This window comes from Lynx canadensis, chromosome F2, assembly GCF_007474595.2.
Source record: "Lynx canadensis isolate LIC74 chromosome F2, mLynCan4.pri.v2, whole genome shotgun sequence".
Classification (NCBI taxonomy): domain Eukaryota; kingdom Metazoa; phylum Chordata; class Mammalia; order Carnivora; family Felidae; genus Lynx; species Lynx canadensis.
In genome coordinates, this window is record NC_044320.2 from 60,705,680 (window position 1) to 60,719,653 (window position 13,974).

General features: G+C 40.9%; 1 protein-coding gene across 3 annotated transcripts in view; it reads right to left on the minus strand.

Annotated features, from left to right (window-relative positions):
- The window catches only part of TERF1 (telomeric repeat binding factor 1), a 34,520-nt gene extending 20,852 nt beyond the window's left edge, over window positions 1-13,668 (minus strand). The window contains exons 1-4 of one of the 3 annotated variants that reach the window (XM_030303914.2): window positions 13,329-13,668; window positions 6,779-6,874; window positions 2,638-2,759; window positions 885-971 (exon numbers count right to left, since the gene is read on the minus strand). In XM_030303914.2, coding sequence (XP_030159774.1) covers window positions 885-971; window positions 2,638-2,759; window positions 6,779-6,874; window positions 13,329-13,635 — 612 coding nt within the window. In that variant the 5' untranslated portion in view covers window positions 13,636-13,668. The remainder of the gene's footprint in view (window positions 1-884; window positions 972-2,637; window positions 2,760-6,778; window positions 6,875-13,328) is intronic. The other 2 variants (XM_030303915.1, XM_030303916.1) reach the window with 2 other exon arrangements.
- Window positions 13,669-13,974: the final 306 nt, after the last annotated feature.

The window sequence follows — 13,974 nt, forward strand, 5'->3', positions numbered from 1 at the left end:
CTCCCGCTCTCTCTGCCCCTCCCCCACTCGCGCGCTCACTCTCTCTTTCTCTAAAATAAATAAACATTAAAATTTTTTTCAAAAAAAAATATAATTATCTTTTATTTCTTTAAATAAACTTAATTTATTCCAACACTGTAATACTGAAAGACAAGTTCTACTGACCTTTAACATTACATTACACATACACACAAAAACTACTAATGATCACATAAGAGACTTCTAAAAAATAATTATGTTTCCTATACCTATGCTACCCAATATGGTAGCCATCAGCCAAATGTAGCTACCGGGCCTCTGAAATGTGAGACCTGAATTTAGACATAAGTATAAAATACACATCAGATTTCAAAGACTCAGTACAAAAAGGAGAGTGTAAAATATCCCGTCAATACTTTTTTATGTTGATTAAATGCTGAAAATGATGCTTTGGGATATATTGGGTAAAATGAAATATTAAAATTTGTTTCAGTCGTTTGACTTTTTTTAATGTGGCTACTAAAACACATATGTGACTTGCATTATTTTTCCCTTGGACAACACTGTTCTATCCTGTTTAAAAGAGAAAGCATCCCCTTCTTCCTCCAGTGTTCTTTGAATCTACCTCACTCCATACAGACAGTTCTAAAATTCTGATTGTAGGGCGCCTGGGTGGCTCAGTTGGCTAAGCGTCTGACTCTTGGTTTTGGCTCAGGTGATGGGTCTCACAGTCCGTTGGAGCCCTGTGTTGGGCTCTGCACTGAGAATGGAGCCTGCTTGGGATTCTCTCTCTCCCTCACTCTCTGCCTCTCCCTGGCTCATGCACACACACTCTCAAAATAAATAAACTTTAAAAAAAAGAAAAGAAAAGAAAAGAAAATTATGGTTCTAGTTTGACCAACTACCTCATAAGAATTTGCGTCATCAAATATTCTTTCGAAGACTTCTTCTGCTTCTTTAAAATTGCCATTTTCCATACAAACAGCTATCGCCTAAAAGATAGGATGACAAATACATACCTTAGGCTGCTTTTTAAAAACGTATAATTGTGGTTTAATATTGAAATAAGTCCTGTTAATGTGATAAATGATTTAAAATACCTTTTCAAAGATGAAGTAACTGTGGTTTGAAAAGGATGTAACAATTTTTCATTGGCCCCTTGTATCTTTACTAGTAAATGCCCAGCATTCTACCTCTTTCAAATTTAGGCCAATTAAAAGCAGACATTAAGGGGTGCCTGGGTGGCTCAGTTGGTTGAGCATCTGATTCTTGATTTCGGCTCAGGTCATGATCCCAGCGTTGTGGGCTCGAGCCCCACGCTGGGCTTTGCACTGAGCATGGAGCCTACTTAAGCTTCTCTCTCTTTCTCCCTCAGCCCCTCTTCCCCACTCACACGCTCTAAAATAAAATAAACAACCAAAAAAGAAGACATAAATAAATAAATTAGGAGCTACATTATGTACACTTAGGGCCCACCTAAATATTAATATGAGCAAAAGGGAAATGAGAGAGGAGGTGGATGGTGTTTCTGATGATTAGGATGTGTAAAATTAGTTAGGATCCTTAAAAATCTCTAATAGAAACCTAGGAAACCAGATGCTTCTGAATAATCATTTTATAAACTGGCCTTTCTGATATTTTATGGTAAGATATGGGACTACTATTACCATCTGGATAGTTTTGTGAACTTTGGCAAGCTATTTAACCTCATGTGCCTCAGTTTCCTTGTATGTAAAACAGTGTAAATAATAGTACCTATATCATAGGACTATTGTAAGGATTAGACTTCTATGTGAAAAGTGCTTAGAATAGTACGTGACGAATAGCAAGCAATATATTATATTTGCTATGAATTTATGGTAACCTGCTCAACTTTACCTTAGTATATTAATGATGGCCTGTTTCCTCTAGAATCCCCTCCAAAAACTGGGATAACATGACAAAGCTCTTCATCCCAGGCTGAAATTCTTAGAAGTAGCAGTTATATTTTTGCCTGTTCTCTTCTGGTCTTAATTCCACTTGGCAATCAACACACTAACAATAATTCATTTTTGGGAAGGTGAGCTTTCATCTGGAGTTTTTTCTCCTACCCAACCATAAAATAATTTTCTAAAACTGAGGAAAAATTTATTTAACTAGAACAATCCTTAGTATTTGCTTTGCCCGTTAGCAAAACATATTTTCCCTGCTACTGTATCTTTGAATGACTTTTTTGGCTCTCACTCTTTAATAGGTTACTCCTAAAACTCCCTCTACATAGTTAAAATTTTACATTCCCTTATTCACAAAAACCTATGAATTTCTTATCAAATATTCTGTTTCCATATTTGTAATTTTTAATAGAAATTGAGACAGTACAAACTACTGATTTTTGAAAGTTGCTTTGTGATCTTTAAACTGATGCAGTGTATTTTCTCAAGTGGGGGCAATATATATATACATACTTAGGGAGCAAACATTAAGTCCCAACTCTCAGAGCTTGTGTCAAAGAATATAAACCAGAGGTCAAATTTCTGAAGAGAGTAAGTATATTAAATTTTACTTTGGGTTTACCGCCCAACTTCTATTAAGTAGCTCTTAATTGCTCTAGATGTTGTGTGCTTCGATTCTACAATAATAATAATAATAATAATAATAATAATAAAGTAATACTCATACCTGAATTTTAATTAAATTCTGTATTTCTTCATGAAGTTTGTCATGTTCGTTTTCAATTGAGGCCCAAATCATCAGGGCCGATTCCAAGGGTGTAATTCGTTCATCACTTTCGAACTGTGCATCTTTTAAAACCAGAACAAAAATAAGTAATTAAGGAAGCTGAATAGAACTTTACTTTGGTCAATTTTTAATGAATTCAGTTCTTTAAATGTTTATGGAGTATATACTCTGTGCTAGGCAGTATTCCTGTACACAACAGTTTAGGCAAGTGATTTGATTCAAGTTAATTTCCTTTTCTTCCTTTGAAAAATTTGAAGGAGCATGCAATTTAAATGTTAGGAGTTTCAACGATTTCTACTTTATTTCCTGTTGTCTTCTAATTGTGTCTTCAACATTTTGATAATTTACTTAATGTTTACTTATTTTGAGAGATAGAAAGACAGAGAATCAATCCCAAGCAGGCTCTGCATTGTCAGCACAGAGCCTGATGTGGGGCTCAATCCCACAAACTGTGAGATCATGACCTGGGCCAAAATCAAGAGTTTGACGCTTAACTGACTGAGCCACTCAGGCACCCCTCCAACATTTTAAACATAAAAATTTATTAATTTGTAGAGTAAGTCTTTTTATATTCCCGGCCCTGTGCCAGGTACTTAGGATACGACCAGGAAGAAGAAATGGTTCCTGCCCTTATGAAACCCGACTGCTAGCTATGAAGAAAGACAAACTGATGTGACTGGTACTTTATTAGAATTATGTATTATGCCAGCGCTTCCCAGCTCTAGCTATACCTCAGAATCATCAGAGGAGCTTTAAAAAACTACAGGGATGCCTCTACAGAGTCCGACTCTTGATTTTGGCTCAGGTCATGATCTCACGGTCAGGACATGAGATCAAGCCCCAAGTCGGGCTCCGCATTGAGCGTGGAACCTGCTTGAGATTCTCTCTCTCTCTGCCCCACCCGTGTGGTGTCTCTCTCTCTCAAAGTAAATATACAAAATAAAATGCAAATAACCTAGACCCATCCTTTAGAGATTGATTTAATTAGTACGAGGTAGAGCCCATGCATCTGTATTTCCCAAAAACCCTCTAGGAGGGTCTAGTGTATATGAGGAATAGAATATCAACTCTACAAAAGGATACCAGAAGAGAATCCTTCAAGGAAGAGAAACAATCCAAACTGGGACACTGAGGATAAATAGGAGATAACCAAGTGAAGAGGATAAGGATGGCAAGGAGAACATTTCAGGAAGGCAGCAGCAGAACAAAAGGCAGAGGAGTACAAAAGATATTCACACTCATAGTCAACACATATTAACGTCCTATTACATGTTAGGCACTATGCTAAGTGGTTAACATGCAGTAGCTCCTTTATCCACACAATTTCTTTAAAAGGGCATACAACGTTATCAACTTTGTCTTTTATAAAGTAGGACCTGAGACTTGGAGAGGTGACACAGCTAACAAGTAGTAGAAGCACACTCCAGAACACTTAAACACCACTTACTTTGTCTCAAAAAAGGTGTGTTTCAGGAATAACAAGATGCTTGGTAAGGCTAGAGTACATGCTGGAAAGCATGAAAGATGAAAATGCAAAGGCAGATTGCCTAATCCTTCTAATTTCACATTTGTTTTTCTTTTAAAAACTCACTTCAGGGGTGTCTAGGCAGTTCAGTCACGAATCATAATCTCATGATTCGTGAGAGTGAGCCCATCAGCTGACAGTGCAGAGCTTGCTTGGAATTCTCTCTCCCTCTCTCTCAGCCCCTCCCACCCTTGTGTGAGTGCTCTCTTTCTCTCAGAACACAAAAATAAAAACTCACTTCAATATTTATATTTCCTATTAGGTTTCTGGACGGACATTATCTAACCCATCTCATTAATCTGCCTTCCTTCTCATAAATGTGAGATGTAGGGGAAAAATGTATCACTGTTAAATCTTAATTTCAAAAACTTTAGAGTAGACTTTCACTTTCAGGCAGAATGTAGGATACTGTGGTAGGCCAACATTCCTATTACAGCTAGAAAAAAGTGGGATAAATTGCAAAAGCATGTTGCTAAAGGCACGGGATAGTGGTGGAAGCAGAGAGAACTAGATGAACTACATCTCCAGGGAGAGAATCCTTTTGAGGGGAGGTGATGAGGGCAGCTTTTCTTCCCTGGCCTCATTTGTTTATAAGGCGAAGATTCAGTAAGTGCATTCCAGGCAGGGAGATTTTACTGGGGTAATAGCAACAAGGAAAGCTTCTGGCGGTTTCCTTGGGGCTAGCTTGGTGGACTGGATAGAAGAACCGAAAACACATGGTTGGTTTTCCCCTCAGGACATTTGCTGAGTTCTGGGGCAGTTCAGAAAGCTGGGGTAGAAAGGTAGGGAAGTCTCCCGGAGCTGTACAGAACTTAAAAAATAAAGTCCCATGAGAGAATGGAACCTGTCATAAACATTTGCCCTTCAAGACATCTGCCACATTTCAAAGCTATGTGGGGCAGAGACTAAAGCTAATATGGTAGCCACTGCCATACATAATTGTTAAACAAGTAAAATATGGCTAGTTCCAAATGGAAATGTGCTTTAAGTATAAAATACACCCAAGATTTCAAAGACTTACTGCAAAAAGAGGGGTAAAATGTCTCATTAACATGTTTTATGTTGATTATATGTTTATGTATTTTAGAAATATTGGGTTAAATAAGATATTGCCAAAATTAAGTCCATCTATTTCTTTTCCAATATATATAGCTCACATTATATTTCTATTAGGCAGTGCTGCTGTTGAGCAACCACTTTAAAAAAAAAGGGAAGAGTTATATATATAGCTGAAAGTCTACCATATAAATTAAAATAAAATTTTAATTGCTGCCTCGCTTGAGTCCATTATGGTGAAATACATTGATTGTTGATAATTGACATGGGCCTATCATGTCTAAGATATACCCAAAGGGGGATCCTGGTGAATTTCAAGATTAAACCATGGCGCCACACACACATTCTGCATTTCTTTCCAGAAAGAAAGGAGAGGCTAGAGGAAGGGCCGTCCGGGAGAAAGTTAAGATCCACTGAACAACTGCTAACATGTGAAACACAGTTGGGCACTTTAGAATATTTTGTCATATTTAATTTACAAAACAACTGTTAACAACCATGTTAACTTATTGTCCACACGGTCAGGAATTCTCCGATTGTGTCCACATCCAGATGCTTTTCTTCTTTAGCTACAGGCCCAGACTACCTATAGTTCTGTCTCCCCATATCTACTCTGCTTCTAGTCCTCGTCACTTATGGTCATGGCATTAACTGCAGCCCTAGTCTTACCCCCAACACGCAGCATACTGTATGAGCCAGAGCTGGACAGTGAACGTCACGAGAGTGGCACTAACACACTGGGATTTTCCATACGACAACAGGATTATAAGTAAACAGTTTCATGTTAAGTACTGCCTACCACTTAGCACTGTTGGGAAAGCATTTGTGTAAATTGTAAACACCAATATAAATATGTAATTATTTGTAGCAAAAGGTCCTTTTGTGACCATGTTGTAAATATCACCCATTACTAATAAACTGAAGCAGGCTTGCCCATTACAATCTAAAATTACCTGTAGAGATAAAGGAGAGAGCTTTTATACCTATAAATCATATTCACCTATCTAAATAAGTACTGAAATCAAGTTCAAATAAAAGGTTTCAATTATCATAGTTGCGAGTAAAAAACAGAATGTGTATGGAAGAGTCACCACAAAGTTACCATAGTCAAATTTAAAGTAAATCTCCAGGAGAGTCCATGAAGCATGGCTCCCCATGTGCCAGAATCACCTGGGAACTTATTAGAAATATAAACTCCAGGGCCCCTCCCATCCATCCTATTGCATCAGGAATTCGTGGTAGGGAAGGGAACTCAGCATTTTGTTTTTTAACAAGTGTTCTAATAATTCTGAAGCAAGCTAAGTTTGACAACCAGTGCTCTAAGGAGATGAGAACTATATTTCTTTTACTTCCTTTAAAAATGCTTGTATAGATGTACATGCCAAATACATAGTGCAAACTCTCAAAAACAACTAACAGCTTCCATGTGTTTCTTCTCATTGTTTTACCTTTAGACATAGATTAAAACATTTCCAAAATAAGATAAAAACACATATTTACCAAGGGTTTTTCCTGCTGCAACTCTTGTCAAAAACTGACATATGAATATAGTTCTCAACTGATAAGCGGTTAGACTGGACAGCCCATGAATAATAGCTGAAAAAGAAAAGATGTGAACTTTATTAAAATATTTAAAAAAAAAAGCCAAACTTGACCCAGCAGTGCCTCTGTGTGGTTGGTTGAGTAATAGGTTATAAACATGCAAAAATCATAAACCGAGAGCTATATGCTTTTATTTATAGGCAATTTTTTTAAAAATGGGAAAAATAGCAACGAGCACTTTTCTTGTAAAATAAAAACAGATTTTCACATGCAGAATAATAAATACTTAAAAGTACTTTCACAGGTAGCACTCTATACTAACAAAAAGGGAGATTTAGACTCAAACTGTAAAATGTGTCTAATCATTAGCTGGAAGTTTATTTTATACCTTAAAACTCCTACCTATTATTATAGGAAACATTTTATATTATTTTGGTCAAGGTTTCAGTTAAGGGAGTCTGTTAAACTTACAAAGATTTAAAAAACCTATTTATTGGGGCAAGCTGGCAGCGAGGAGACGGCCCGAGGTGTGGCCACCTGCTGCACCTGAGGCCCCGCGGCCTTTCCAGAAAGCCTTGTGGGTCCAAAGAAGTGAGCGCACAGCCTGATCCAACAGGAGCGTGTTGGCTTTCTCGCCATAGCCATGGGAACGTCCTGATAAAGCCTCTGCCGGGGCAGCTGGCAGCTCTGGCACTCCGCAGCCCTGACCTTGGAGCTCCTGCAGGGCTGCAGTGTGAGTGCTCCACTGAGGCACGAGGCCAGTCAAGCTGGTCCCCCTGTCCCGAAAGGTGTGCCATCCAGCGCCCCAGGCTTACAGGCGCGGGGAGCCCCCTCTGCTGGCGGTTCTGCGCTCTCACCTCAACGCTCAGCAAGCAGTGGCCCCTGTGCAGGCAGAGATGGCAGGGAGCACCTCAGGCTTGCCCTGCCGGCTGGTGGAGGACCCTGCGGTGGCAGGAGAACGTGCTCCGTGTGTGAATTCCAGACTAAAACCACCTGAGTGTGCTTCCACAGGGTATGTGGAGAAAAATCACATGCAGCTCATCTAAGAGGAATGTTCAAAAGCTGCCGCTCAGCTCCAGTAGAACAATACTTATTCCAGAAATTCGAAGGGGCCGTCAGAGACGTGCCCTTGGTGTTCGCTGTGTTCATCAGTGACAGCTGGGCAGAAAAGCTCTGGAAACAAATCAAGTCCACATTGCTACCTTTTACTCTTTGATAGATGTTTTAGGGATCGTGTCTCAGATACAGACCATAGTATAAATGAACTTGTGGCGCTCCTTCTTGGGAACTTGTGGTGGCAATCCCCTCTTGGTCTCCAGTCTAGATCATTACCGGAGCAAAATAAAGAGCAGAATACTTCCTTTATTGTAATTTGGTTTGGGACAAGAAGTCATAGGGGCAGACACGGAAAGGGGGCAGCAACTTTAGGCCTCAGTTTACCAACTACCTATCTTCCCTTTCTTCTGCTACTTATTTAAAACTTTCAGGGTACAATTTCAGCAAAAAAGTTTATTTCTCAGCCAAAACCTGTTTCTCCTCAACCCTAACCCCAAAGAAGAAATAAAACTGCAGATGTATAAAAAAAATTTATTAATATTAGTCTTCCAAATATTTGAATGCCCACGCAGATGTTACGCTAGGCATTGAGTATGATGCTGGAGTAAACCATAATCCTGGATCTCAGTGAATTTATTACTATGTAGCAATGAAAGACAAATGATTGAACAATTAAAGTAAAAACGTGGAGAAAACTGAAAAAGACAAGTACAGAATGCTATGGATGCATATAACAAAGAAAGCTTAGAATGTGTTTTAGTAGCTAGTTGGAGGAAGGAGATAGGAAAGCTTTTCTGAGGAAATTATGTTTAAAGTAAGACCTGAAGGTTCCACAGTTACAGTTCACCCAGGGCTTGGTTGGTGTATATAAAGATTAAATCAACTAGCAAAACCAAAAAGTGGTCTTGCAGCTACTAAGCAGATAAAAGACAAATACGCTGACTTGTATTTATTTCCTCAATCCTAAAATAGCATAATCTTAAGCTATACCAGAGATTATCTGGACCAAAACCAGCTACAATTTAATTAAACAAGATTCAGAGAGAGCACAAAATTAATATAAAATTTAAACAGTTCAATACTTCCTTAACAGCTACTGCTAGCCAATGTTAAGGACAGAAACCAAAAGTTACGCAAGTGATTCATTAAAATTTTAATGCCACAAAGATTAAGTATGGTATAGGAGCAAAACAAAAGAATCTACTCTATGCTAGGGAAGAAAGTCAGACCTTTATCTCACCTCCCTCCATATTCAATTTAGTCCATATGCAGTACCTACAAATACCACTGCCTTTCTGTTCTTTGTACCTGCTAGCCAAAAAACAAAATAAAAACAATGAAAACCTCCCCTGGTTGAACCTGGCTATTTGCTTTCTCCTCACCTGTAACCAAACACTGCTGACAGAAACATGTTAGGGAGATCTACTGACTGGCTGCAATAGCCACTGTATTTAAGCACTTCTAACACCAGGCACTACTCTAAGCACTCTACACCAGTGGTCTACAAATGGTTGTGATTTTGTCCTTAGGGGACATTCAGCAGTGTCTAGAGACAATTCTGAAAGTCACAAGTAGAAGGGGGATGCTGCTAGCATCTAGTAGTTGAGGTCTGGGACGCTGCTGAACGTCCTACAAAGCACAGGAGAACCCTCACCTTCACCCCCCTCCACTCTCGTGTGTACGCAGAACAAAGAATCATGTGGTGCAAACACACAGTGTCAACAGTATTGAGGCCGTCGAGAAACCTTGCTTTATATCTATCAGTTCATGTGTTTCTCTCAACAACTCTCTTAAGTAGATACTATTATCAGCACTTTACAGATGAGGAAACTGAGGGAGCCTGGGTGGCTCAGTCGGTTAAGTGTCTGACTCTTGATTTCGGCTCAGGTCATGATCTCATGGTTCCTGAGTTCGAGTCCGCATCAGACTCTGTGTTGACAGACAGGAGAATCCCTCCTTGGGCTCTCTCACTGTCTCTCTGCCCCCCACCCCAAATAAAAAGATGAGAAAATTGACCTACCACGAGGTAAGTAACTTGCTTCAGGTCTAACAGCTATAAAGTAGCAGAGCCAGGAATCAAACTCAGACAATTTATTCTGGAGCCCATGCTCTTTCTTTCTTTCTTTCTTTCTTAAGTTTATTTATTTATTTTGAGATAGAGAGTGAGCAGGGGAGGGGCAGAGAGAGGAAGAGAGAGAATCCCAAGCAGGCTCTGCTGTCAGCGTCAGCCAGAGACCGGACTATATCCCATGACCTGACCCCTGAGATCCTCACCTGAGCAGAAAAAAATCAAGAGTCAGATGCTTAATGGACTGTGCCACCCAGGTGTCCCCCCGGAGCCCATGCTTTTAATCATTATCTTAAACTGCTTCCCAGTCTGGAAACGGCCTAAGTTAAGTGAGGTGTGAGAATAATTGTGAGTCAGAATGAAAGAGCTGAGAATTTTCTAGAAAGCATCAAGAGTTGTGTGTTTTTGAAAAGTTTTGAAAAGTAAATGAAATCCTATAAAAGATAAAAGGAAGTCCTTTCAGTCAAAATGGAAATACAGAGACAACACTATGTTCACAATTTATAGGTCACTGACTAGCAGTGCAACTTTAAAAAATAGTTTACTCTCTCTGGCTTTCTGTGCCCTGATCCTAAAAATAATAGAGGTGGCCTAGATTATTCCTCGGGTCTTGACCTAGAACCTCAAAAGAAGTCTTTAATTTTTAGAAAGATTTTCAATTTATAGAATTATTGTGAAGACAGAAGTCCTATATACCCTCCCCCCACTTTCCCCTATTAATAACATCTTGTATATGTATGGTACAGGTTACATTAATAAATCAATATTAATACATCATTAACTAAAGTCCATGCTCTTTTCTGACTGCCTCAGTTTTTACTTATGTCCTTTTTTTTCTGCTGATATCATCCAGGACACATTACATTTAGTCATCATCACAGTTTCTCAGATTTTCCTTGGTTTTGATTACCTTGGCAGTTTTGAGATATTTTGTAGTGGGCTTTGTCTGATGTTTTTCTCACAATTTGATTGGAGTTAAGAAGTTTTGGGAGGAAGATCAAAGAGGTAAAGTTCCATATTCAATACATCATATAAAGTATATATAATGCCAAACTGTCACCGTTCCTGTTGACCTTGATGACCTAGGTGTGAATTAATCTTTGTTAGGCTTCTCTACTGTAAAGTTATCCTTCCCCCAATGCCATACTGTACTTCTCAGAATAAAGTCACTCCGCACAGCCCACACTTAAGGAGTGGGGTGTTAGGTGTCACCTCCTTGACGACATAGTAGCTTCATAAATTACTTGGAATTCTTCTGCAGGAGATTTGTTTCTTATCTCATCTCCTTATTTATTCCATCATTTATTTACATCAGTATGGGCTCACAGATAAATATTTTACCTTTGGGTTAGAATTCAAACTATTTTCTTGCTCGAGTTGCTCTGGCCATTGGGAGCTCTTAAAGCTGGCTCCTGTTCCCTTTGTACCCCCAAAAGTTCTTTTTGTCTGGGGGTTTGCTGTTAGCACTTCCTTACTTTCTGGCACAAGATGCTCCAGGTTCATCTGTCCTATCTCCTGTCCCAGTGTCAGATTCAGGCCATTTCTCCAAAGAGCGCTGGTTCCCTTTATTAAGGAATGGTATTAGAAACCAAGCCTCCAGTGCTAGGTTACTACGTAGGGTTACATTGCTTCTGTGCCCTTTCGTCCAACAGAATAAGAAATGAATATATACTAACTAGCCTGTGTCTAGACATGTATAAAAATATGCATAAACGGGGCGCCTGGGTGGCGCAGTCGGTTAAGCGTCCGACTTCAGCCAGGTCACGATCTCGCGGTCCGTGAGTTCGAGCCCCGCGTCGGGCTCTGGGCTGATGGCTCAGAGCCTGGAGCCTGTTTCCGATTCTGTGTCTCCCTCTCTCTCTGCCCCTCCCCCGTTCATGCTCTGTCTCTCTCTGTCCCAAAAATAAATAAACGTTGAAAAAAAAAATTAAAAAAAAATATGCATAAACATTTCTATATGTAATCATTGTTAAAAGAAAACAGGCCCAAAATGGTGTCACTCAGGCTAAGTCCCCAAACTGGGCTTACCACCAAATCTGGCTGCACTTTCAACCTTCCCCAAATAGTCTAAACCGGTTGGTAGGAATTTTGTGACTGGAGCCAAAAAGTCTGCCAAATGGGCCTTCTCCGTCCCCCAAAGAAGGATGAGGTAATCTGCGTAAGACGCCTGCTGTTCCTCCTAAAGGGAATGGACCTAGACTGGAACAATCCTTTTCTCTTGCTTATAACTTTCTTGCCCTGCCCTCCTTCCTATAAAAATCTTCCATTTTGTACAACTTCTCCAACCTCCTCCCCGCTTGGCTGGGTGGGATGCTGCCCAATTCATGAAATTGTTTAATAAAGCCAATTGGATCCACAAATTTACCCAATGAATGATGTTTCTTAACACCATTTATGCCTGTATTGAGCCAAACAGGAGCTGATACTAATGTTTCCAACTCAAATTCATTAATACACAGATAATCCTACCTTTCTCCCCAAAGTGGACTTTTTAAATAATTTTAAGTATAACGAACTGGCTTCATTTCAGGATTTAACTTTCTAATTAATGGTAATTAACCATGGCTCTAGTGCTATCTGACACAGTCAGTATATGGAAAGGTTCTTGGAGCGGAAGATAAGGCACAGGTGTGGAACATTCCTTTTAACCTACCAACACTTTAGACTGCTTGACTAGTCCACTCCTCTATAAACTAAGATTACCTGCCTAATTTACGGGATGACCATGAAGATGAAATGTGTCCATACTGTTTTCTGAAGTGTTTAATTTTATATTAAATACCAGCGTATCTTTCTGTTCTCATTGAAAAAGCCAGTCTTCTCTGAATCTGTTTTTGTCCATCGCTTACAGACTGTGTTGTGCAGGCAGTAAATTTCATTGACAGTTACTTTTATTCTGCAGGCAACCAAGCCAAATGAGATTTAAAAGGCTCACAAATTAATAGAAAACACTGATGCCTGGGTCACTTGGAGGCCACTGTGACCGCTTTATAAATGCCATCACAGGAATACCTGAGTCGATAAAAACAACAAATACAAGCGCCAAAGGAGAAAAAGGACTTGAGACGCTGGGCAATTTTATACATTTTAACTCGTTTGATCCTGCATCAATTCTAAATGGCGGTCTAATTCTAATTCTCTCTTTACTGAAGAGAAAAACAGAATCTGAGAAAAACTGAGAAGCTGCAAACAGGCGGGTGCGGGATTCGAACCAACTTCAACTCAGAGCCTCGGGTCTTGCGCCGCAGCAGCCCGGGTCCCCCGACCCCCCAGGGGTACTGCGCTGCAAACTGGGCTTTGACAGCTCGCAGAGATTCCCGCCCCGCTCCGCGTCGTCGCCCCCGGCCTCAGCGCAGCCCCGAACCGGGCGCGCCCAGCACTCACCCTCTGCGCTGTCGCGGGTCCGGTGGAAGTCCTCAGAGCGGCCGTCGCGGAAGGCCCGGCAAAGAGAGAGGCAGAGGAAATCGAGCATCCAGCCAGCAGCGACCGCCTCAGCCTCGGCCACTAGGCCCGGGTCTTCCTCTTCCTCTGGGACCCCCACCTGCACCTGGCATTCCAGCAGTTCCTGGCACTCAAACTGCTCCTGATCATCTCTCGGCGTTTCTGCCATTCGCTCTTCCGGGGGCTCCGCGTCCTCCCCATCCGCACGCCCCCGCGGGCTCGGAGCCGCCAAGACACCATTTTCCGCCATGTTAAATCACTCGCGCGAGTCCGCCCCCGCCCCAGGCGCCGAGCGACGATTGGCTAGTGCGGGAGGGCCCTGGGCGGTGCCTCGAAAGGTCTCTTCCGCCGGCGGGAAACCACCAATCACACCGCCAGGGTGGGCGAGCGACTTAAGCCTTGCATTTGATTGGCCGAGGCCTGCTCCCGCTTCAGGATGTTGAATTCCCCGCCACGCTGCAGCCGGGCTTTGTTGGTAAACTGGACTACTACGGACTGGGCGACTAGTGAGGTTAGGCGGTGAGGAGCCTGATAAAGGCAACATTGCTTTATACTCCTGATAAATTGCAACATTGACGGCAACAGCAAC